The 25,007-nt window shown below is 52.5% G+C and overlaps 1 protein-coding gene across 2 annotated transcripts in view; it reads left to right on the top strand.

The window, feature by feature from the left end:
• Positions 1-25,007, top strand: part of PRKCA (protein kinase C alpha) — a 248,670-nt gene that overhangs the window by 201,600 nt on the left and 22,063 nt on the right. For both annotated transcript variants that reach the window (XM_087826312.1, XM_087826313.1), the window contains 5 exons: positions 12,950-13,084; positions 13,824-13,997; positions 16,187-16,278; positions 18,598-18,660; positions 19,524-19,662. In XM_087826312.1, coding sequence (XP_087682438.1) covers positions 12,950-13,084; positions 13,824-13,997; positions 16,187-16,278; positions 18,598-18,660; positions 19,524-19,662 — 603 coding nt within the window. The remainder of the gene's footprint in view (positions 1-12,949; positions 13,085-13,823; positions 13,998-16,186; positions 16,279-18,597; positions 18,661-19,523; positions 19,663-25,007) is intronic.

Below are 25,007 nucleotides of genomic sequence, written 5' to 3'. Positions count from 1 at the left end.
TAACCCACTTGCAATGCTTCATTTCCATGTGCTCCCTGGTGAGTAATCTTCCTGTTTTTCTGGGCAGCGAGTCCAGCTTTTTATAAAGGTCAGAGTTCCGAACTAAAAAAAAAAAAAATACCAGACGAGGGCTCGAGGCCAGAAGTGCAGCATCTCTCTCCAGAGGCTGGTTAGAGGCCGTGTGCGTGCTGCGCTGGTTGCCGTCCTGCCCCCGGGGGAGCCGCGCGTTCACGGCGCAGCCCCAGCCCGGGCCAGCGGCCCCGGGACAGGCCGTGTCCTCCGAGCCGCGCGGGGGCCAAGCCTCTGCCGTCCGGCCCGCTGAGCTCCCTGCGCCGAGCGCCGGCGTGAACTTACAGCCCAGCTTTTTCTTCTGTCGTCTTTCAGCTCGAACTTCCTAGGTTTTCCTGGAATCCCGTCAGCTCATTTGCTCAGGGCGTTTGCGAAACACGCTGCGAGAGACTGAGCAGAAAGCCCCTGGGTGATGGTGTCAAAAGAGGCTGAGAGTTTCATGACCACGGTCGTGCTGCCTTTTAAATGGAATAGTTGGAAGGTCAGACTCCAGGCAGGGCCTCGCTCACACGGCCGCCTCTCGTGAAGGTTTATAAATGTGACCGTCGCAGTATTTCCCAGGTGCCAGACTGTTGGGAGGCAGGGGCGGGAAGGCCGTGTCGACATGTGAGCAGTTTGGGGGGACAGCCAGCTTCCCCAAGTGGGGTGCCATTAGACCTCAGGGTGCCACTCTCGGGTCTTCCTTTACCCCCCACCCCATTCCCTCCCGCTCGGTCCCCAGTCACTGTGATTGCTTCCCGCTGTCTCCAGCCTCCCCTCTCTGTACCTTTCTCTCCACAGAACTGCCGCCCGGACTTGCTTTCCATCACCAGTCCTGCCCCCCACCTCAACTCTTTCATACATACTCTCCCAGCCTGTGGTAACAGTCTGATTCAACCTGTTACAATTTTTAAAAATTTAAAAGTCAGCGGTGAGTCACGATCGGATGAGACACAGCATGACGGCTGTCCTGTTAGGAGCGGGGCCCCCTCGGTTCTATTGTACGGCACCCGGCCTCCAGGGTTACTCGTACCACGTCCAGCTCTGTTTTCTAGAAAGAGCTCACAAAATGTGCTTTTCAAATCCTCCCCCAGAAATCAGAAGCCATTCAATCTGATGAAAGGAAAAAAAAAATAATAAAACACCCGAGCGTTTATAACCCTGCCATCGTGTTAGTAGTCATCTGATAAGAACATGGAAAGAATTTCAAATTTATTGTTGATTCGAAACTCTTGGCCAACAGAATGATCAGCGAGCAAAGTTCTTAGGAGCCAAGGAAATTCCCGGGATGGCTGGAGATGACCTTGCCCTGTAATGCACTGCCCACTAGAGCCATTCATCTGCCTCAAAGACAAAACAAACTAGACCTTGACCTCAGTCCTCACGGACAGGGCGTCCGCAGGCCTTTAACCTGTTCCATGTTTGACTTCAAGTAAAGTACAAGTGGTCCCTGAGTCACAAACATAAAATATATACTTGTTCATCTGTCCAGTAATGTCCCAAAAATTAACAGAGCAAACAGGCCCTCCCGTCTGCGGGGCACCTGTGGGCCCTGCTTGAAATCTTTTTGGAAATGAGGCAGGGAGCTGACTGAGACACGAGACACAAGCATGAGATAACCCCTGTGCTGGTCGGCGGGTCCCCTGGCCCGCCCATCGCTGGAGAGGACACCAGGGTGCCCATCCTTCCTCCTGCTGCTGGGCTCCCGCTGGAGTCAGAGAGCAGCGTCCGCCTTCCCTTGGAGGTGGCCGCGGGATGGTGTAGCCCTTGCTCAGCAAGCGTTCTATAAAGGATCGCGTAATAAATAGACTTTGCAGGCCTAAGGTGTGGAGTAATTAGGAATTAGGGATCTTTGTCGCAGCTCCCCAATTCTGCCTTTGTAGCCAGAAAGCAGCCAGAGACAACATGTGAACAAACGGACAAGGCTGTGTGCCAATAAAACTTTATTGGCAAAAGCAGGCAGGTTGGCCCGTGGGCCACAGTTTACCAACCCCTGGCTCAGCCCATGGACTCGAATTAGATCCCGGTTCCTGCCATTTATTAACCATCTGACCTCCCTGTGTGTGTCCTTCACTGTAAATTGGTTAATGAGCCGTGTTGACTTAATAGTTGTGTTTTAAAGATTAAATGAAGTAGTCAGTATAAAAGTCCTTAAAAGCAAACTTATATACAATTGTTAGCTCTTAACGATCATCAGTATGTTTCGTTGCAGAAACTGGGTTAGAGAGGGTGCTTTTTTTGTCTTTTGTTTTGAATTTCTGAAGCTTCCCTAAAAAAAAAGAAAAATTGCTTTCATTTTGAAAGTATGCTCTAAGAAGTGCGCGTTCTGTGTTCTGAGTCCAGCCGTATTATGAAATAGAGGCGTATTAGAACATTACTCCATTTATAACGTCGTCTGTGTGGGAAAACACATTCTCATGTAAATTTAGATGGATTTCTGGAACGTGATGTGTTTGTAAATGGGGACCTTTGTGTATCTGGCACTGGATCAGCTGCGCTCTGGACAGAACGGGGTCTCGTGGTTGTCGGGGGGTGAACAGCCTCCCACCGAGGAGCCGTCGGCACCGGCCTCCACGCGGTGCTTTGGGGCCCTCATCGAAGACTCGGCAGTGAGCACATCGGGAAGGCGTTCGGTATAAACCACACCGGAAACGAGCCCAGCGTGTAAGGGCCGTAGCAGCTATGGGTTAACAGCAGAAACGGCACAGCTAGTTTGTGACTGATTCTGTCGATAGGAAAGTTCAGTATCTCTGTTGTTTCCTTGTTGCTATTTTGAGCTTTCACAAAATCTGGGATCTGGACCGTTCGCATCCTGAGCTATGTGTGACATTCAGCGTCCCGGTTGGAAGAAAAGGTATCTTCTGACCACGCCCTTTCCTTGTTCCCAACCTTTCTGGAGGATCATACGTCATTTGTCCATTCCCGTGGTTATTGGTGAGCTTGAGCATGTTTGTTGTGTGTTTGTCAGTCAATTGATTCTTCCTCGAGCCACTTGGGCCACATCTACCCCCAGACCTGGGGTTGTCCCCCAGTCAGGAAAGCAGGAGGAGGCTTGTGGGAGAAGAAAGGTGAGGCAAGTTGCAAGATGACTTCTTGGCCCTTCCTGTGGAGCCCAGCCACTCCCTTCCCAGGTCATTCCCCTCTGAAGCCGAGCCTTCCTCCTAGGGCCCCGCCCCTTGTCCCTATGTCCTTGTGGCCATTTAGTGTAACCAAGACCTTCCCCAGCCCTGCTTCCGGTAGAGCAGAGGTGGGCAACGTATTGGGCCGCAAAATCGTTTGGTTCGGCCCTGCAAGGCAACCGCTGGCGGGACTCAAAATTCAATACATCTAGGAGCTTTTGTCATAGCTAATTTAAGTTGATAATTTTGTATGGCCCACGAATGATGTTAAATATCCAAATGGCCCTTGGCAGAAAAAAAGGTCCCCCACCCCTGCCTTAGAGAAATGGAGCCAAGAGGGCCGATGGCCCCGGACCTGGCATCCCCAGGCCGGCAGCACCTGAGGATCGGCTCAGGAGCCACCTCGCCTCTCCACTTCTCATAGTTCAGTGTCTAACAGAATACCTCCCGAATTCCCTCATTTTACTCCAGCGTCACAATCACTGCTTCTGATTTGCATCTTGATGACTCTCTACAAATGGACTTTCAGTGAACTCATCTCCCCCTGTGGGGTTGCTTGTCTCCTCCACGGGGTGTGTTAGCTGATACAGGAGTCAAGCAGCTTCCCTTAAATGAGGCCACACCTTTCCATCCTGCCGACTGTCGAGGCTTTTCATCGTTGTCACCGTTTGTTTCAGATCATTTTAAAAAATAGAACAAAATTAGCTAAAAAGCACGTGAGCCCTTTTCTGTTTTTACCGTAACTGTCACCATTGTGACCATTCAGAGCCGCGTCAGGGCCTAAACCCTAAGAGGCCAAAATAAAATCGATGATCCTGGTCCATCAGCACGAGCTGCTCCGTGGGGTCGGTGAGAGAGGCCCAGAACCGACTAGAAGGTCACCCTTCCGGTGGATCGACTGCAGATTGGCTGGAGATCATCTCCTTTTATTTATTCTGCAGAAACGTTTTGAGACTACCCCTATTACTGATTAACAAACTAACACGATCCAATTACTCTTATAGTTAAAGAATTTGAATTCATGTAGATGAGACTCTGTGGCTAGGTTGTATGTGGAAAGAGCAAGCAGGCGTCTTTCTGTTTACATTATGGAGGTTGGATTTTCCAGAAGCCTCCGTGGTCTGTGAAGATTTTATCTAATTCAGAACGTTCCTCTCCACATGGAGGGAAGAAACGCAGTTCATTGGAGACCCTCCGATAAATTGTAGCTATTTGTCGATTTGCTCGGGCCTGCTGCAGTTACTATGGAAACTGAGTACTTCCCAATGACCTTTTGAACACCAAACAGAAAATCTATGGATTCTGGCTTTTTTTTTTTTTTTAGTCCCTAAATAGCTTAATTATTTACTTTCTGAACCGTGTGATGTTAAGGGGAGGGGGGACCTATACAATGCACATCCGTTGAAAGAGGGGTTTTTTTGGTAATAAATGAGTCCACTTCTTAATTTTTAAGATTTTTTTATTGCCTTTTAGAGAGAAAGGAAGGGTGGGGGAGAGAGAGAGAGAAACATCGATGTGGGAGCCAAACATGGATCAGCTGCCGCCTCCACACCCCCTACCGGGAATCGGGCCCACAACCCGGGCATGTGCCCCGGCCGGGAATCGAACCAGCCACCTTTCGGTGCACGGGACAGTGCTCAGCCCACTGAGCCACACCAGCCAGGGCAGAAGAGAGATATTTTAATCTTTGTATTTCGGTTCTGCCTTGGAAGCAAAACCTTGCACTGAAATTGCACGAGGTCCAGTGTTGGAAACTTTCCACGGGTCCCTTAAACATCCTTGTCGACGGGTCAACGCTGCCACTCAGCTGAGCCAACTCAAAGGAAGCCTCTGGAGGCAGCCGCAGCGCTGTGATTAGCCTGTAAGGAGGGCGAATGCACTTCTGTTAGAGCTCGGGCAGCCTGTTTTCTGTTTAATTTATTTTATGGAAATGCCTTTGTTGGGAAACCAAAAAAAGGTTTTGTACATTCCAGCTGTCTGCTCCATCCCAATGAATTCCTGAAACGACATAAGAAGGCCTCGCGCTTATAGCTTCGGGGGTGGCCTTGTGGGTGGCTGCTGCTGGTGGAAGCCTAATAATAAATGTTGGAAGCAGCTGGCCCTGGGACCCGCAGCAGGTTAGCAGGTTGGAGGATGCTTCCCTCTGCTGGGAAGGAATTAGAAGGAAGGGAGGTGAAGCCATTGGCTCTAACACAGACACAGCAGCTGTGCACGGACACGGGGCCTTATGGCTCCTAATGCACCTGAGAAGAAGCTAAAGCCTCTGAGAGAGCAAAGCCTAGAATAGGGCGACACCACACATAATGCTGTTTGCTGTTTTTCCCAAGGGACATGTCCTATAAAGAATTGGATTGGGGGTCTCTAGAGAGGTCAGACCCCAGAGTCTGAACTCCCTGGGTACCTCGTCAACAGAAGCCGTGACCACCCTGGTCCTCCGTGTCCTTCAGCTCCCAGGATGGTCATGGACCAGCAGCATCAGCTTAATAAAAGTACAGACTCTCAGGCCCCATCCGAGCCTTCTGCTTAGTCAGAATCTGCATTTTAACAAGATCCCCAGGTGATTCCTGTGCCCGTTGACGGTGCGGTCAAGAGGGTGTGACCTGCTGACTAGTGAGAAAATGAATTCCAAGTCTCTGGTGGTTGTGGGTAGCAAGGGAGTCTGGCTGATTCCCTTCCTAAGCCTTTCCTTTGAATGTTTTTTCAAAAGGAAATTTGGGTTGGTTTGTCACGTCCGAGCACAGAACGGCTTAGAGATCTTTCTGGGCCCGTTTGAGTCCAAGAATAACCTAACCGGTTGCCCGGCGCACAGCAGTTGTGGGGCAGTGTCTCTCTAGAGGAGTTCGTCCCCCTGCAGAAGCAGGCGGCCTACTGCAGGTGGATGTTGGAGGTAGGACCCCCTCTAGCACCACGCTGTGCACTTCTCAGGGCACCTGAGGGCACTTCTCAGGGCACCTCAGCCAGCCCAGAGTCCTCTCTACCTGGAGGTAATTCCGCAAAGATTGGGCAACTCTGCCAGGAAGGTGCAGGGGAAATGCCAGATGAGAATTCCCCTCGGGCTCTTCCCAACACCAAGATTCCAACGGGGATGTTTTTGTTGCTATTGTTAGCTCCCTTTAATCTTGACATGGATTAAGATCTCTAGCCTGAAATAGAGCTTTGGGATTGGAATAAAATGGCCTATTTTGAGAACAATTATAAATAGACTTGTGGTTGCAGATTTAAAGGACCATGATTATAATAAGATGGCATGGAAGATCATCTCTCCGCACCTGGCCATGTGACTGACCAGCGTCCTATCTTAGACAAAGCCCTCCGCGTACAGGGTATAGTGTGTTCGTCTCTCATCGCCTCTCTGTTCAGGCTCAGGGGTGTTGTGACCCATTCAGGCTATGGAATCTTGGTTCAGAGAAACAGCCTCTGGCTCAGATTTTCTTTCCCCCAGAATCTGGCTCACACACTGTACGAACTTGTAAGATTAATCCCACGAATGTGTGGAATTCTCTGTTAAGGTGGCTTCCACTTACTTTTTTCACATCGGTCCTTGAGAAAGTGGCGTTACCACGTTAGGATGGGTTGTTTCAGACAGAAGTTGAACCTTGAAAAGAAGTCTGTCTGAAAAGCAAAACCTGGTCACCAGGCATTTGGTCAGCCGGGACCTGGTCAACCAGCTGCCTGGTCAGCTTGTGTTTCACTGGTAATTGTGGGCACTTCAAGGTACTGAAGAGCCTTCCGAGTCACCAAGAAAAGACGAATGTTGCTGCAGGTAGTTTTCATGGTAAGCGGGCTCGGTTTTATTCTCACAGATGGAATAAAGTATAAAGTATAAAGATGGAACTATAATTAGGTCCCTCATTTTTAAAAGCTGGTGCGGCTTTCCCGGCTGGCGTGGCTCAGCAGTTGAGCATCGACCTATGATTCAGGAGATCTCGGTTCGATTCCCAGTCGTGGCGCATGCCTGGGTTTCATGCTCAATCCCCAGTGGAGGGCGTGCAGGAGGCAGCCGATGAGTGACTCTCTCATTGTTGTTGTTTCTATCTCTCTCTTTCTCTCCCTTCCTCTCTGAAATCAACAAAGATATATATTTTTTAATAAAATTAAAAAATAAAAACTGGCATGGCTTGAAAATGCTCAGTGAAGATAGGGTAAAATCAACAGTTATGTGAATTTTGAGTATGCTAGATTTAATTGCCATCGGCCCCCCCGCTTTCAAAATGCTTGTGGTCATCAATTACAGACATTTACAAAAAACTTAAATTGGGTGATTGAGCAGACACTCAGCGTTGGGGGAAAGGATCACTTTTCCCTGTTTTTACCTCCTTTGCTAGGCGCCCAGTCCTGCCCACCTTCCCTGCAGTCACTGTACAGAGGTGGATAGAAGTGTGTAGACTTTCCCCAGGGATCTGGGCTTTATTGCCAGTTATGACTTCCTTTTATTTTTTTTAATTCAGGAGATGCCATTCTGTGGTCATTTAGCTCCTATTGAATTTCCCTGTGGTGACTTTTTTATTGGATTCTGCCCTCGTGTGACTGTCATCATTTCTCATTATTTCTCCGATTGCTCTGTGATTCTGCCTTTGAGATAAACCGCGTGGCTCTCTCAGGCCGCTCCAGGGCCCCAGGGAGCCCCCAGCTCCTCCCTTTCCCACTTCTTGTACCCGTGACTTGCAGAGCCTGGGCCCAGTCAAAGGTTAGAGTCAGGAGACAGACATGTGGCCGGTTGGGGGGTTTGTTGTTTTCTAGGAATAAAGGGCCTGGACACCCTAAAACACACCCGTGGGCTTTATGCAAGAGCCCAGCTGCCACATGGGCGACCTGAGCCACCTGTTGTGAAGGCATCGCTGGGAACACAGGATCTGTGCCGTGTGTGTGCCATTTTGCAGCATTTATGGGAACTTTACCTCTGTGGGCCAGATTGGTGAATCTCAGGCATGTTTCTGCTAAAAGATCCCGCTCAAAATGCAGTGTGTTCAGCAGACAAATACCACAAGAGGGCAGTAAAGATCCGCAAGTAAAAGTTCCCATGAAAACCTGCACACCCGACAGCGATGAACCGGCGCCTGCATCTCGATTCCTTTTCGGCGGATGTGAAGACGGGATTACCTCTCGGCCCCTGATTGCTCTGTGGTTCTAGGGACTCATCGGGGCGCTGGCAAGGCAAGCCGTCCGGGGGTTTCTCCGGGTCTCCGCCGTTCCTGCACGTTTCACATGCGCTCTGCTTCCTCAGAGCCGAGAACTCCCCGCTCTGCCCAGTGTCGTCGGCTGTCAGGAAAACCGTTCACTGTGGCAGCCCCTGTGAGTTCATGTGGCTTCTGACCCTGCCACAGCCAACGCGGCCAGTGCAGTGTGAACTCTGGGGGAGCGTTCCCAGCAGGGAAAGGGTGTAGGATTCAAAAAAAAAAAAATGACTAAGTGCCAAAAATACTCCGGCGGTCACGTGCCACGGCCAGGTCTGCTCACTTAGGGCTTTCTCTAGGGTGGCAGCCACCCGCGTGCGCGGCCGGCTCCCGGGTAGGAGAAAGACAGTCTTTTTGCAGACGGGAAAACTTAGAAAGGGTGTTGTTTTTGGTCTGTACCCTCATATGAGCCTGGGCTCTTAGCAGCTGGGCAGGACGAAGGGCAGCAGCTTCCCAGGACCCGTTCCGCAGGTGAGACAGGATCCGTTTAGCTCCCGCCCTGTGACGACCACCGGCCCGCCTAAGACGCGTGTCAGCGTTCACGGGACAGCTCTGGACGGTGGGGGAAGACTGGGCTGGTTGAAGGAAAGCAACAGGGCCGGGTCGCCAAACGCATATAACACTCGGTCCGGTCCAGGAAGAACCAAGCGCCCTGTTTCCCACGTTGGGCAGAGTCCTGACATGTCACAGGTCCCACCTTTCTCCTTAAGAGTGTGACTCGGTTGCCATGACAGAGGCCCGCGGCTTCCCCTGAATTTGTGGCAATAGTGTAAGTGGATGTGCCCCGAAAACTCTCCCGTTAGGAAGACGACTTGACGTGGTTTCCGTTCCGTTTCCACTCCGCTGAGCAAGTGCAGCTGTGAGGCAGCTTTTCCCAGGACTAGTCAGCACACCCAGCGTCGTGGAGCAGCCTGAACAGTAATTTAATTCAAGTGCATCCGAGGTTCTTCATCGTTGCTGTTCTGATAAGTTAGCAATGAGATGCAGATGTTTCATTTCAATCTAACTGCAAATGAGGAGGAGTCGTTCGAGAACCGGCATGGTGTAGGGTCAGGGTAGAACGTCAAGGCAATCATTCTGCCTTTTAAAACGTTTTCTATTAAAAAGAATTGCCTTCCGTGTATACACATTTATCTATTTGTTCTGAAAGTATTGAGGGCCACCAGGCCCCAGGCTCTGCTGGGCGCCGGAGATGCATCGGTGAACAGAACAGATGAGGCCCCTGGGCTCCTTCCAGTGGTGGGAGAAAGAGAAATATATGACATAATCGGTCATGAGATCGTGAGGGAACACACACCGCAGGAGTGGGACGGGGCCCCGTTGAACCGGGCGGGTGGGCAAGCGCAGGCTCGAAGCATCACCGGAGCAGGACGGGAACACGCCCTGGGCCTGTGTGGGTCAGAGGAAGCCGAAAGTGCAAGGGCCCTCCGGCCATCCACAGGGGTAGATGTCCCAGAAGATAGAAGATGAGCCAGAGAACGGCAGGCGTTTTATTGACCCCGGCTGCGCGCCCCAGGAGGCTAGGACGGCCACGAAGTAGCATCCCCTTAACCCGTTGCCCGGTTACTGAGGGGGAGGTAACAGAAGTCGTGACTCATGGCTTGTTAGAAATGCACGGCCTGTGCTCCATTAACGGAATCACTGAAACGCCGCCCCGGTGCCTCTCTGGTTGTCGTCTGCAGAAACCACGTGGTTTCTCTTCACCGATGTTGCAGTGGCCGCAGGTGGATACGTGGTTCCCTCAGATGGGAGGCGCCATGCTGAGGCCCTTGGTTATTTATCGCATAGCTGTTTATGTTGCCAGGGTTGTTCAGATAAGCCCTGAACCCAGAGCATTTTCATCGTAGGGGGAGGAAACGTTTAGAAGAAATGCACGGTATTCATCTGTTCCCATGGTTGGTCACTGTTGGCCATCTACCCTTGGAATCTTAGAAGTGGAAAGAAGCTGCCATTGTTTCAGGTTCATCTCTCTACACTTTGCAAACATCTTTGATAATGATGTTCTTCCAAGCCCTGTTTTCTATTAGGCAAGAGGATGCATTGTTGCTGAAGACACATCCTCAGAGTAGGTATGAATGGACACAGTGCAATGGAGTGAAACAGTAAGGCATTCTTCAGAGGGCCACCCAAAGGTCTGTGATCATAAGGCAGCCCCTCTGGGAGGCTTGGAAGTGTCGGTCTCTGCATTCTCACTGTGGATGAACCTTTGGGCTTAGGTTCCTGCTAAAGAATCCTTCCTCTTGGAAGAGTTGCTAGGCAGGCAGGCGCTGCTGTATTAGAGTCTGGTGACTTAGGACTCTGCACTTTCCCTGTGTCTTTATTCTGCCTTCTCACACCCCAAAGCTACTATATAATCATTATGCAAAACCCCAACGTTGCAGAGTGGCTACGGAATTAAGTTCAGCCATTTGGAATTACCATTACTGTGGGTCAGATGGCCGCATCTCAGCAGCTGCAAAGGGTCCAACCTGATAGAAAATGAACATCTCCGGCAATCCGATCGCTCGTAGCCACACAGCGTCGTGGTTTGGCACATCTGCTGCTCAGTTTTGATTTGAAAAGCCCCTACCGGTGAGCTGACTGCGCAGAGCCTCCCGCAGTCCACACGGACAGCCCCTCGGACACGGTGTGCAAGTCCTCAACCCCCCTCCCTGAACTTGGGTCTGTACCAGTTGGATTCCCTTTGCGTCTCGTTCTGGTAATGTTTTCTCTTTATGAATCAGAAGAGCAGAAAAGACTGGCCGAGCCGGTATTCTCATCTCAGACTCGAACTTCCCAATTCTTCATCTAAAGTTAGACACAAACCAGAAAGTTCCTCTACGTGGGCTCGTTCCTGGGAGGTCGGGCAGGTCCTGACATTGAGGGTGGCGCTTATGGAACCCAAGTCCTGGCTCTTTCTCACAAGTCGGTCTTAAGATTCCCTCCATCCCCTGTCACAGGGGAGGCCGATCTATGTGTCCTTGCAGTTCAGGTTTTGTCTTTACAGAGCCTCCGTGTTTCCAGTGGCCCCTACGTCCCTGTCTCTCCCACGGTGTGCTGCGGAAAGGGCTAGAGTACAGCTAACTGTATTTAATACTTTTCAGCCTCAAAGCAGAAAGGCTGGGCCCATCTTTCCCCCGTGTTTTCATATCTCTGCTTAAATGGCTGCTCAGTCCACCCGAGCGGGCACTCAGGCCACAGGGTTTGATCCTTACACAGACCAGTTATTTGTATCAGAGAAAAGCACCGCCTCACAGCACAGCATCCAATGAACACAGTCTAGCTTCATTTCATTATTCACTCCACCAAAATGTTGGGCGCACACCCTGTGCCAAGCGCTGGGTTAGGGCTGGGGACCCCAGAGACAGATCAGGGCTCGGAGCTGCTTCAGCAGAGCCTGGCACAAGCAGCTCGCTCATCCCACCCCCTCCCCGAGCTGAGAGCCTACGTTGCCAGTGCTTTGTCTCGCTAGTAAAGCCCGTGAATGCCTCCTTTGCCTCCTACGCCATGTTCTCCGTTTGAGTGATGTCCCAGCACCTGCCCCGACGCTCAGAGCTGCACTTGGTTGCGTCTGCTGCATTGGGGAGGGGATGCACCCTCTCACTGCGGACGTATCCAGGGCAAGAGGCTTGGCCCTGCGGCTCAGGCCTGTGGCTGCAGTAGTCCAGCCAGGCCCCTAGACCGTGGCCTTTCCAGCCCCTGACACGTCCAGCAGCTGGCTCCCTCACTCAGGCAGATTTTAAAGTGCAGACTCTCGGGGGGAGCTTCTCCACCCACCCAGGGCTCCTCCCCTTTCTCCACGGGCAACTTTGCTGACAGTTGAGACCATCCCCGGTGGTCCCCACTTGCCTCTCCTTTTCTGCTGAGCCCTCTTGCCGTTTGCCTTTGGCATGAGACCGACTTCCCCATGAGAGTGATTAATGAGGGTGGGGTCTCTCCAGGGCCTTTGTGTGGCTTGAGTCTAGTTTATAAAGACTCCTTTTGATAATCCACATGTCACTGACCACTTATTGGTCAGGCTCAAGGGACAGTGTGTGTTTGGCGTGAAACCAGATTCTCAGACGTATCACCATTTCTTTTCATGAGTTCAACCCTTAAAAAAAACAAAGCGCGCTGTTCTTACAGTGCCTTTTACGGGAGCAATAAATCATCTGCACAGCCTGCACTTAGGCGGTTCCTCACCAGGGGGCGCTGTTCACCCTTTTTTTTGCACGAGGCTCAAGTTTCCTTTCTGCAGATTATTCTGAAACTGGAAAATCCACCCGTAAGAAACACATCAGTGTGCAGTTTATTCCTTTATGTTACGCTAACTGTTGCGAAGCCCCCGTTTCCCCAAGCAGTCAGCCTTATATCCCGGAATGAGAACCAGCCAGCCTTTGGCAGAGTCCTGCGACTCGATTCTCCATTAACTACTTAGAGTTGTCCCTTCGTAGGTAAGGGCAGTTTTTTAAGGTACTTTGCACATGTTGCCCTTTGGGTGAGTAAAGCCACTGGGTGTGAATAGATACATCATCCTCAGGGTGCTTTGCTCACCCCCTCCCACCATCAAGCTTCCCTACAATGTTTTCTGTCCGTCTTTTCCCTGGGAAAGCATGACTGATGGTTTTCACCTGTGTGCTTCTTGTTCAGAAAGCCAAGCTCGGCCCCGCCGGTCACAGAGGCTATGGCCCTTCGGAAGACAGGAGACTTTCCAACAACCTGGACCGGGTGAAGCTCACCGACTTCAACTTCCTCATGGTGCTGGGGAAGGGCAGCTTCGGGAAGGTAAGGACGGGCTTTTGCAAAGCATGCTGAGGTCCTCCTGTTCTTCCTGAAGTTTCCAGAGCAACCTTGTAGATTTCCCTGCTCTCGCTCTATAGATTTCTCAGGTGCTTCCTACTTCGTGTCGTTAAAAACAACCGTATTTAGTCCATCTCACTGTTCAGAACAGAGCGGGCACTCCACGATGTTGGTTGAGTGAATAATTTTCACACCTGAAAATTAAATGTCGTCTCGTAGTGAGCGAATGGAATAGTTACGAGATCCTGAACTGGGTTGCTTCAGCCTGTGTGTCTACATTTGGCTTTTTTGGCCCCAAATCTCATCATAAATCCCAGAACTGATTTCTGTCCTGCCAGTTTCTTTGTCTTGGTTCCTGACTCTTGAGAAGCTTACAAAGGTCAGTCACGTTTTTGCCCTAAGGATGCTCCTGGAAAATGCACAATTCAACCCTAACCCTGATCACGTGGCCTGTTCCTATTAGTAGCCGTGACAGTGCCACCATGTGGCAACAGCCCGCGCAGTGTACGAGTCCTGAAAAATGACAAGAGTGCAGGAGGCATCTAACTTGAGTGACCTGTGGTATTTCATCATTGGCACATAAAGTGGGACTTTATGAATATTTTTGCATCACACATTTCCATATTTGCACGCACTGAACTGTCACCGACCTGGCTCCTCCCCACCCCCAGCACCCCACGAATGCCTAGATGACGTTTTCGGGTGGCTGTTCCTCTGCTCTCAGGTGATGCTGGCTGACAGGAAGGGGACAGAAGAACTCTATGCCATCAAAATCCTGAAAAAAGACGTAGTGATTCAAGATGACGACGTGGAGTGCACCATGGTGGAGAAGCGGGTCCTGGCCCTGCTCGACAAGCCCCCGTTCCTGACGCAGCTGCACTCCTGCTTCCAGACAGTGGTAAGGATCCAGGGGCTCGTAGCTGTGGCCTGGCTCACAGCAGGCTCCCGAGGGTGCCCTGAACCCAAGTGCTGTCCGACTCGACTCTACTCCCATAGAGAAGGCCGGAGAGCACCCAGCCCCCGAGTCTTCTCTGCCAAGCAGAGGTGACCCTGGGGACAGCCTCTCAGCCCTGTGCCACTGGTAAATTTGCAGCATCCCCTCCCTGTGATGTGCCCTACTTAGAGACTTGGCATTCATTCCATTTAATTCAGCAAACGTTTATATCAAAGGTTTTCTTCTTGCCAGGCAATGTGCTAAGACTTAGAGACGGAAAAACAATGAAATCACTCACAGGGCTGGCTTTGTAACAAGCCAGCTCGCCAGCTGCCAAGCATTGCACGGGGACATTAGGAGACTGGGTTTATGTAAAAGAGTGTGTTCTCTTTCAATGCACACAGCAGGGGTTGGCAATCTGGCCTGTTCTGTGCAGCCCGTGAGCTCTAGGAGAAGTTCAAAAAGTAATAAAAATCCTATTTCATGGCATGTGAAAATGAGATGAAATTCAGATATCAGAGTCATAAATAGTTTTCTTGGAGCACAGCCTGGCTCAGTCACTTACCTGACATCGACGGCTGCGTTCATGCACAAAGGCAGAGTTGAGTAGTTGCAAGACACACACGAAGCCTAAACTATTGACTCTCTGGCTCTTTAAGGGAAAAGTTTGCTGAACCCTGTCACATGGTAGAGCTACACAGAGAACAAAGAATATTCCAGAGCACGGATCAGCTAGCGGTGGGGCCAGGGCCCTGGCTTGGTGCCTGCACGTGGCCTGCAAGAAATACAAAGGCTGAGATGGCACCCCAGGGTGGCGTTCCCAAAGACGGCCGCTGTCCTTTCTAAGATACGGCTCAATAATCAGTACCTGTAATTGTTACTGTTGTGGTTATTGCTGTTTTCAACTTCCCCTTGGCCAGAAATTGACTTTCCGTTTTCTGTCTCCCTTTAAAATTCTGTTGGGAGGCTCCCTCTTCATTGCTTTTGGGTTTGAGAGTCTAAATGGCAGTGTGGCCGGGCTGTCAGACGTGGGGCTGCGGAGCCCGGCGCCGGCCACTAGGTGTCAGCCTGGAGCTGGTGGCCCTGGCGGCTCCCTGCTCCCAGGGGCGTCTGAGTAGCGCCAACCTGCTACGAAGAGAGAACCACGTCTTGAATCCCAGCCCAGATCCTGTAACCCTGGTTACACCGATTAAGCTCCAGAAAGCGACAAAGCAGAGAAATAAAGATGAAATTAAAGTTCATAACAGCAAAGCTAGAGAGCGAAGCGCCCAGAGCCGTTTCCTGCCTCTTAGCGGCAGCTTCATCATTTTTTTCCCTCCTGGTGCAACACTTTAAAGTTTAATAACCTCTGTGAAACTGTGATGTTTTCTAGACCAGAGCAGAGGTCAGCTGTGACCTCGGGCTGCTGTGCTGTTAGTTGTTTCACTGTTACACCCCTTCAGTCTCCCTGTCTCTCCCAGCGTAATGTCCTCATATACATGCAGATGTAGTTGGTTCTAGGACGTGTACCCTTCCTGGGGCCAACGCTTAGCATTCCAGTGACAGACGACATATTTGGGCATATTATGGATGTAAAAGAGCATTTGATTAGCCCCTCCACTTACTGCCCCCCACACACACACACACAGTCCATGTCCTTGAGCATTTATAATGTATAAGCCCAGCCTAACTCACAAGGTTTGTTTTCTGAAGCATCCAGTTAAACACTTTACTGCATTACTCTCGCGCGCCTCGTAGACAGTGCAAACCAGAAACACTAGTTAAAACTAAATAATTGGCCCATACGGACACCTCACGTGGCCCCTCACTTGGAACTGTGTTATGTGTGTAGGGGAAAAACGAAGACCATTTGCGGTCATTCCTGGGAACAGGGAGCACAGGTAACCAGAGGGGGCAGACGCCCTGGGGGAGCCATCATTCCAGAGTTACGTAATGACTGTGCCCCCCAAGGCCCTCGTGCGGTGGGGCCCATTACTTATTCTGGGCTTGGGAAAAGACATGTCAAAGGGCAGCCCTGAGCAGATCTGTCAGTGTGAACCCCCCCCCACACACACACTCCACTAACGAGAAAGCCAAGCCCAGTCTGGAAAGACGGGGGGACGCCGCCCCGCCTGGGGACACGCTCAGCTCACCTGTCACACCTTGGCCTCCAGGACCGGCTGTACTTCGTCATGGAATACGTCAACGGCGGGGACCTCATGTACCACATTCAGCAAGTAGGAAAGTTTAAGGAGCCACAAGCAGTGTGAGTATTTTGTGTATGCCCCTTAATTTAGACACACGGCAGCCCCGGCTGGGAACTTCCACTGGGTGAAAAATGTGGGGGAGGGGGAACACCCCCAGCACTGGGAGTGAGACAGGGAGGCGTGGCCCCTGCCCTTGGGGAGCTCACCCTCTGACCTGCGTGGGAGGAGCCACTCGATAATTATAATAGCATGATAGCTTTCGAGGTGGCACAGGACACCACACAAACCCCCAAAAAGGGGGAGTGAGGGAAGCGCATCCTCCGGGGATGCCCATCCCAAAGGTTCAGGAGATGGAGCAAGATCCTCGTGGGTGGCAGTGGGGTGGGGGCTCTGAGTGACCAGCCTAGTGGTGCCAGCTGAGCAACAGGAAGGCCGGTTTTCGCAGAGCCCCCTGGCCACGAGGACTAGGGAGGTTGGGAGGGAGTGTGGTGGCAAATCTATGGAGAGGAGACCACAGAGCTGGAGGACTGGGTGTCTTTGAGGAGCCCCCGGGAGGAAGAAAGCCAGAACTTGGTGACTGCGGGGGGGTGAGAAGAGAGAAGCCTCTTTGGGCGATGCCCCATTTTAAGTTTGGGAGGGGCAGCCAGCCCGGAGGAGGTGGTTTAGGGGGAGAATCGAGAGCTTCGTTTGGAAGGTTTCGTTGGGACGCGCCTTGGACGCCGGGATGGGAGTCAGCAACACGGGAGACAGACCCGGGCTCCAGGGGAAGAGGGAGAATCTTCCATCTAGAGGGCAGACGTGGATACCTGAAAAATCACCCCACTTTCCAGGGGCCAGGCAGCCCCAGGAAACGCACCAGGAGCGAATCTAAACAGACAGCCCTTTCATCTCTCCCCCGAGAGGCTGCGCAGCGGCCCGGAGCCCTGATGGGCCACCGCTGCAGGTGTTAATGGGCCTCTGGCTGAGGGTCCCTGGGAAAATGAAGACGTTGGTCGCCTGGAGGATCTGTCCTGGGGGAGATGGACCGGAGGCCGGCTAGGGGAGCCTTTGGTAGCCAGCTTTAAGAAAAACGCGAAGGCGGATTTTTCTTCTATTCTTTTCAGTTCTCGGAAACGCCAGCCCTTATCCCCGCTCTGGCTGTCAGTCCGAAAGCATTAACTCGCTCGGGTTGCCCCGCAGCGCTGAGCCGGACGCCAAGGAGCAGCACAGCCGCCTTGCGTTACAATGGGTCGGCCCCCCTCTCCTTGTATCGATGTTGCCAGAAAGGTTTTATTTCTTCAAAGATAAAGAAAGCACAAACAATAACGTCCCAGTCGCCTATAATACCGCGTCTCCTTTTCTTTCCCCCCCTCCCCTCCCCCGCCTGCCCTCAGAGGTGTCCCCCGACCCCCCACCCCCGGGAGGAGCCTGGTCCGCGCCAGGGGTTGTCTCAGCTCAGGCCGAAGTCTGTGCTTATACCAGGCCTCGAGGGAGTGACGCTCGCACAGGCATTTCAGTGGCTCCTCGGACTTCAAAGACTCCTAAATACGACACACGTTTTAAAACACCTTTCAGCCGTTATGCCGTGTGTCAGATATGAGCCCACCAACGATTTTGAAGTGGTGGCAGTGACTGCTTTTTATTATGAATTATTAAAGAGGGTAAACTCGGGCGTGAGTCACGGCGTGTGTCCCGCTTACCCCGGCGCTCGGGTGGAGGTGGGGGTGGGAGCTCAGCCCGAGAGTTCAGCGCACGCTGTGCTTTGTCTCCCAGGGAATAATTGTGTGTTCAGACACTAATGTATTCTGTTCCTGGGAGGAAAATGGAAATTGACTCTGCCGTATCCTGGCATCGAGTAATCTGACAGCCGCTCTGTAAGCGATTGTATTAGGGCCCTGGCCGGTGTGGCTCAGTGGACTGAGCGTCGGCTCGCCCACCGAAGGGGCACGGGTTCGATTCCCAGTCGAGCACACATACCTGGGTCGTTGGGGTGCGTGCAAGAGGCACCTAGTTGATGTGTCTCTCTCACGTCGATGTTTTTCCCCCCTTCCCTTCCTCTCTCCCGCCCTCCCTTCCAGTCTAGCTAAAAATCAATGGAAAAATATCCTCAGGTGAGGATTAATAACAACAACAAAAAGATTATATTAGGAATTTCAAGCAGTAAGGTACCTGTCCCCCTACCCCAGATAAGAAGAGCTTTCTTCTGGGCGGGAGATAGACCCACCTCGTTGCTTTTAGTAGCTGTGTCATTTGCAGAGTTTGGAGCAATGAAATGGCAGAGGGAAGGGAACGGGAGAATGCGTGTGGGCCGATGCTGATCTCTGATTGTCCAGGTCTTCCTTCCTTTTACTTCTTCCAAGTCTCCAGGACCCTACCCTGATGAGGTTTTTCTCTTGCAGATTCTATGCAGCGGAGATTTCCATTGGGCTGTTCTTTCTTCATAAAAGAGGAATCATTTACAGGTGCGTGGCGAGGCCACCCCCACCCTCCATGCCACTGGCCGGATCCCTGGTCTCTGTGGGCGTGTAATTCTGTGATGGGGACTTAAGACGTGGAGTCGATAACCCTCAAGGCAACAGGGACCCGCTGAGACCCTCCGGGCGATCAGAACCACCTCTGATCTCTGGACCTCAAAAGAGTCATCATGTTTCTGCTTCCCACAAGAAAAACATGCTTTTCTCTCCGCCGACAGCTCCTTCCTCCGCCTTTGATCTGGAAGGGAGGTCAGGGAGCAGTGGAAACTGAATTTTCTGTGAGATGCTTAGCTGGGAACTGGAGAGAGAGGCAAAGGGAAAAGCTCCTAAATTAAATTCTGGCTGTCAGCTGTCGTGAGAGTCTGGTGCCAACGAGAGAGAATGTCTCCCAGCATTAAGTGGAAAGTGATGTAAAGGACACGTGGCACTAGGCAGAAGGGAAGGGGCGCGTGTGACCCAGCAAGGCGGTTCTGTACCTGTGGTTTTGCACACCTGGTTTTGTGCCAGACCCCCCTGTGCGGGATGCTGATAAGTCTCGGATGACTGGGCTGTCCCCAGACCTGCGAAATTGGAACCTCCGGGGATTCACTTGTGCAGCCGCAGTTGGGAGCTGCTAGTTCAACCATTTAGTCGTTCATTCAGCACGCATCCGTTAAGTACCTCCTGTGTCCCAGGCACTACGTTAGGCTCTGGGGATGGGAAAATAATAATTCCTGGCCCCGACTCTCCTGGGACTTGTAGTCCATGTGCCGTTGAGACAGCAGCTTGTCAGATACCCTCTGTCTCAGCAGCGCCAGGGGGAACCACGCGGCCCGCGGGAGGGGCGCTGATGCTGTCCCGCTTCCCTGCAGGGACCTGAAGCTGGATAATGTCATGCTGGACTCCGAGGGGCACATCAAGATTGCTGACTTCGGGATGTGCAAGGAACACATGATGGACGGCGTCACGACCAGGACCTTCTGCGGGACCCCAGATTACATCGCCCCGGAGGTAGGACCCCATGCGCCTTGTTTGCTTGAGCAGCGCCTTCCAAGTACAGCCGCAGCTCCCTCGTGGGGCACGGAGCCTTTCGCGAGCCACTGTGTGTGGACGTGACGGCAGATGGACTAAACTAGACTAAGCAGAGCAAAACAGACACGCTCACGGCGCCCAGTAAGTCTCCGTCTCGGTTTTTAGAACTTTTGTTTTCCTTATGTGCACACGTACTCTGGTTGCATGGTAAAATGTGGTTTCCTACATGGTCATGGTCATGGTCATGGTTTAAGCAACTTAAGAAACGGGGCCGGGCCGGGGAGGAGGGGTCTGGTGGTCAAAATGTTCTTCACGGAAAAACTGGGTCAGAGGTGGTTCCAGCGAGGGCTTTTTAGCAAAATCAGGGTGATTAGTGCTCTAGGTGACTGACACGTTGGAATTGACCTGGGAAGAACGTGTCCATCCGTGCAGTAGGTAATAGTCTGAGGCCACATTTCTAAGAAATGTTAGAATCGGGCACCCACCTCCGGCTCAGGCCGCCCCCAGACCGCCACACCGCTCACGCCCTCAATGGTTTGCATGTTCAGAGAGCACCGTGCATACTTCCCTGTGCCCAGTGTGGTGCCACCAGGGCTGCAGAAATATATCAGATGAGGCCCCGACCTCAGAGCGCTTACAGTTCAGAAGAGGTCCCCCCCGTGCAGACAAGCAGGACCGAAACCTATGTTCAGGTTCCTGTGCACCTTTGAGAAATAAGGTGCACTGCTCTGGGATCTCAGTCGATAGGAGCTAGAGGCTGATTCACCATTTGTTAGCATTTTCCTCATCAGGGTCCGGGCATTTGGCATTTCGGGCCGTGGGGATAATTGCGTTGTGCAGAAGGACCATCTAGGTTCAAGGTTTCTGGATCTGGTCGGAGGTCGACATTATCCTGTCCTCTGTAAAAATCATCCTGTCAGGCGGAGGCAAAGTCATTATCTTAGACGGCATTTTCCTTAATAGGCAAAGCGGAGGCTTAAATCGTTACGGCTGCCGTTCAGAAACCTTGAAATGGATTAGAACCGTAGCATCTCCTTAACCGGGGAGAGGAGATAGGGCAGCAAAGGTCGCCAGCAGTGTGATCCTGCTGAGGCGGACGCCCACGTGCGGGGCACTAGACGGAAAGTAATTCCTGAGGCCGACGTGGAGGGTGCTCTCTGCCTGGAGGTGGAAAGAATTCTCCAGGGTCAGTGAGAGTCCTTGACAAGGCCGCACAAACACATGCATCCCCCACCTGGAAGTTGGTTATGCGGCACGTAGGAGATCCACCTTGCAAATCGGGTGTCTCCCCGCAGCCAGCGCCAGACCCTGATCACTAGCGTTGCGGTTTCCCGGAAGGAGAAGCAGCGGGAAGGGTGTCTGCGTGGGGCTGGCGGGCCTCTGCGTCCCTCCTGTGCCGTGGGAGCGGGGCTTTCTGAAAACGTGCCGCGTGGAATCCTTCCTCGCAGGCTGGACACCCGCCGCGATGCAGTGACTATCTGCTCTGTACCCCGGCCTCAGAGCGCATCTTCTGACATGTCACGTTTTCAGCTGGTGTCAGGCAAAAGTGGGATTAGGACCCAAGACATTCTGACCCCGAGCCCATATAGTCTCTCCAGAGGTTTGCACCATCTCCAGAAGTAGAAGAAAACTCCCCGGGTGACAGAGCAGTTGAAAACGAGCGCTAGGATGTTACAGACCATCTTTTCTTTGACGTCTTTTACACCAAGATGGACATTCCTCCATCTGAACTGGAGTCAGGGGCCTGAGTCAGGGTCAGACCTTGTCATGTGTGGTGCGGTCGGTGACTTGGGATCGTACTCCAGCTGTTAACACCAGGCAGGTCCCTCAGAAGCCAAGGTGAACCAGCAACACTTAGGCCCATCTCCCTCATGTGGCTTCAATTAGTCAAGTATTCAGCAAGTGCCTGCTAAGTGCCTGGGCTCAGAAGGGACCTAGGAGGAGGCCTGGGGCTGGAGGCAGTTAGAAATAGGCCATGCAGCCCAGGAGAGATGTGACCAGACAGTATTCTCCTTGGCAAGAACAAATGGCACCTCCAAGGTGGCTAAAGTCACCAGGGGAGAAGGCCGTGGGCACCTAGCCACCCCTTCAGCCGTCCGGCCACATGCAGATGTGAAACCCCTGGGAGTGTTGGGGACTGGATGAGTCTAGAGAGCTGAAGACCTGTCTCGGGGTGTCCTGGCTTCTCCTTCCAGCCCATCGTTGCCCAGGACAGCTGCCAGAAGTCTGCATCTTTATGTAAAATTGGCCTAATTGTTCGAGTTGACTCTCATTTATTAAGAGAAAGGTATCCAAGTAAGATTCAGCCAATGGGCCATCGGCTGTGGCCTCTCTTCTGCAGGGGTCAAGGGTCACATCTGGGGAGAGCCACTTATTAGGGATGGGAAGAAAAGAGACCAAGGGGTGTGCACAGACGCAGAGGACCAGGGGGCTGTAGCGTGTGCCTGGGATGTCCCTACCCCAGGTATCGGTGTGGCTCCCGCCCTCACCTCCTTCCAGCCTCAGCGCAGACGTCACCTCGGAGAGGTCATCTTTCCTGGTAATCCTGTTTAAAACTGCTGGCTGGCATGGCTCAGTGGTTAGAGCTTCGGCCTGTGAACTGAAGGGTCACGGGTTCAAGTACCGGTCAAGGGCATATACGTGGGTTCCAGGTTCGATCCCCGGCCCCAGTCAAGGCGTGTTTGGGAGACAACCAAACCGATGTGTCTCTCTCACAGCGATGTTTCTCTTTCTCTCTTTCCCCACCCCTCCCTCCCTTCTACTTTCTCTAAAAAAAAAATCAATCAGAAAAAATACCCTGTGAGGATTACCAAAACAAAAACAAAAGAACTGCAGACCTCCAGCCCCACCCAGCACCCTGACCCCGTGGCCCTGCTTTCCTCGGAGGCGCCCAGAGGTTGGCGGGGCATCAGCCTGGGGCCCCCAGACAGCCAAGGTGCCCCCCAAGTTGACATCCCCAAGACCTTTCCTGGCCCTTGGGGAAAGGGTTGCAGAGAGGGATGGAGAAGAAACGGGGGTGTCGAAGTTAAATGGGAAAATAACTCACGTGGTGTGCGCGGCCAAGCAGCCAGGCAGGAAATTACCTGCGGGGATCAGCGCCTCTGGACCGCCGGCCCCACACCCACCAGCCCCACACACGCGGCGTGGGCACGAGCAAAGAAAGCGCCGATTAAAGAAAGGGCGGTAAGCTGGAGGGCGGCCTGCTCTCTGGCACAGGCCAGTTTCCCTCCGTGGACGGTCACGAGCCAGTGGCTCCGGCATCGCAGGAGGAAATGAAGCGGCGGCCCCCTCCCAGGGTTACTTAAAGAGCCCAGGCGGCTTTCCTTTGGGTTCCGCCTCAAATTGTGTCTCTCCTCGGGTATTTTCAAGAAATTACATCACTGTATTAGCTCGTGTATTTCGCCGTCTGCCCAGTTCTCCCGGCCTGAGTTTAATCAGTTCAGCCCTGTTCTTCGGGGACACTCGGCACCCCCTGCGGTGCTGAGGTTCAGGAAACAACTTCAACCTGGTCCTGCCTCCTGACACCCGTGGGTTAGCGCCCCCCCCCCCCCCCCCCGTGAACGCGCAGACCCGGGACACAGCACCTCCTTGGTCTTATTCTGTTCAGTCCTCGAGTCGGCTCTGCAGAGATGGTGTCATTGACCCCATTTTTCCAGATGACAGACCCGAGGTGCAAAGAGATTCATTTTTCCCACGGCCCCAATTCAAGGCAGACCTGGGCTTCCAACCCGAGGCTGATGAACCCCTCCCCGCGGTGCACCGTCCTGAGGGGGGGACTGCAGACATCGGCTGAGCTGCTGCCCAGGGTGCCTCACTGCCCCCTGCAAATGAGCTGCTCACAGGCCCGTTCCTTGGGGTGCCATCTGTAGAATGGGGGTAAGCATGTACTTCCTCAGAGTACAGCTTTGAGGATTGAGTTTTGCCCGTGATGAGTGTAGCCTGCCTCAGAGGAAGCACTCCGTGAATCTGTGTCCACTCCTGGACGGTCATTTCAGGTCCCTGTTGCTGTGTAACCACCCAAACCTTAATGTCTCCAAACAACAATCATGTTAACATTGTGATTCTGTGAACCGGGGCTGTGGGCAGGACTCGGAGGGCTGGCTTCTGAATGCTGCCCGAGGTGTTGGCTCTGGGCTCCGCTGGCCCGGGGGATCCTGTGTAGCCTCTGGCGGTTGCCTGTTGGCCAAGACGGGGTGGGTTCTCCTCCGTGGTCTTTCTGTGCAATCTTTTTCATCATTCTGTGGGTTGTCCAGAGCTTCTAGACATGGTGGTTGGCAAAACAGAAGCCACAAGGCCGCTGTCACTTCACTGTGTCACTTCCACCACATTCTGGAGGTCAAAGCATGTCTCAGAGCCAGCCTGATTCTGAGGGAGGCGAGATAAAATAAAGGCCACATCCTTGTGGGAGGAGTGGCATTGTCACACTGCGAGAAGGCACACAGGATGGCGGGGGCCCTGCAGCCATCGTTACAAACTGGGGAGGCAGCTGGTGTTGCTCTGTGTTGGCCAGTGGAAGATCCTTAGCACAGCACCCCAGAAGCAGGGAGTCCCCAGAGGCTCCGAGGACTTAGGGAAGCAGGGCCTGACCCTGCGTGTTAGAGGTGCAATCAGCACGCTTTTTCTGAAAAAGGCTAGAGAGTAAATATTTTCAGCTTTGCCTTAATCTACATTTTAGATTTTGCCAAGAGGCAAAGTGGAGTGACAATGCCAAAAGACTGATAGTCTTTTTTACATTTTTCATTTTACATTTAAAAATGGGAAAGCAGTGCTTAGCTCACAGGCTGTACACACACAAGAGGCGGGCTGGATCTCGCCTGCGAGCTGTTGTCTGCCTCAGCCTTAGCTCTTCCTTACAGGGTTAGGGGTCTGTTGGGACAAAGGGACACACCCAGCCAGGGCCCGAGAATTCCCTTCCCAAGATCCATCCTTCCTAGGACACCACCCTGCTGCTGTGTGCACTCCTGTGTCCGATGGAGAGGTCAGTGGGTGGCTGTTCCCAGGGGACTGTGGGACAGAGCTTGGACACGCAGACGGGATGCACAAGGCTCTTCAGAGATGTGATGAGCAGGGACTGGGAAGAGAAGTGGAGCGGGCTGGGTCTCCACTTGCTAGAGTGGAATCTAAGGGGTCCATGAATTCTAACGTCAAATCTGGCCTTCCGGATCATTGGGAGGTATAAATGGACTGACCTGTGTCCCCAAAATCCATGTGTTGTGCCCTAATCCCCAGCGTGACTGTACATAGAGGTAGAGCCTTTAGGAGGTCAAGTTAAATGAGCTGATTAGGTGGCACCCTAATCTGATAGGACTGGTGCCCTAAAGGAG

The sequence above is a fragment of the Miniopterus natalensis genome, chromosome 17, assembly GCF_054644295.1.
Source record: "Miniopterus natalensis isolate mMinNat1 chromosome 17, mMinNat1.hap1, whole genome shotgun sequence".
NCBI lineage: Eukaryota > Metazoa > Chordata > Mammalia > Chiroptera > Miniopteridae > Miniopterus > Miniopterus natalensis.
The sequence above is the reverse complement of the archived record's forward strand: the minus strand, read 5'-3'. Positions and strand labels throughout refer to the sequence as shown.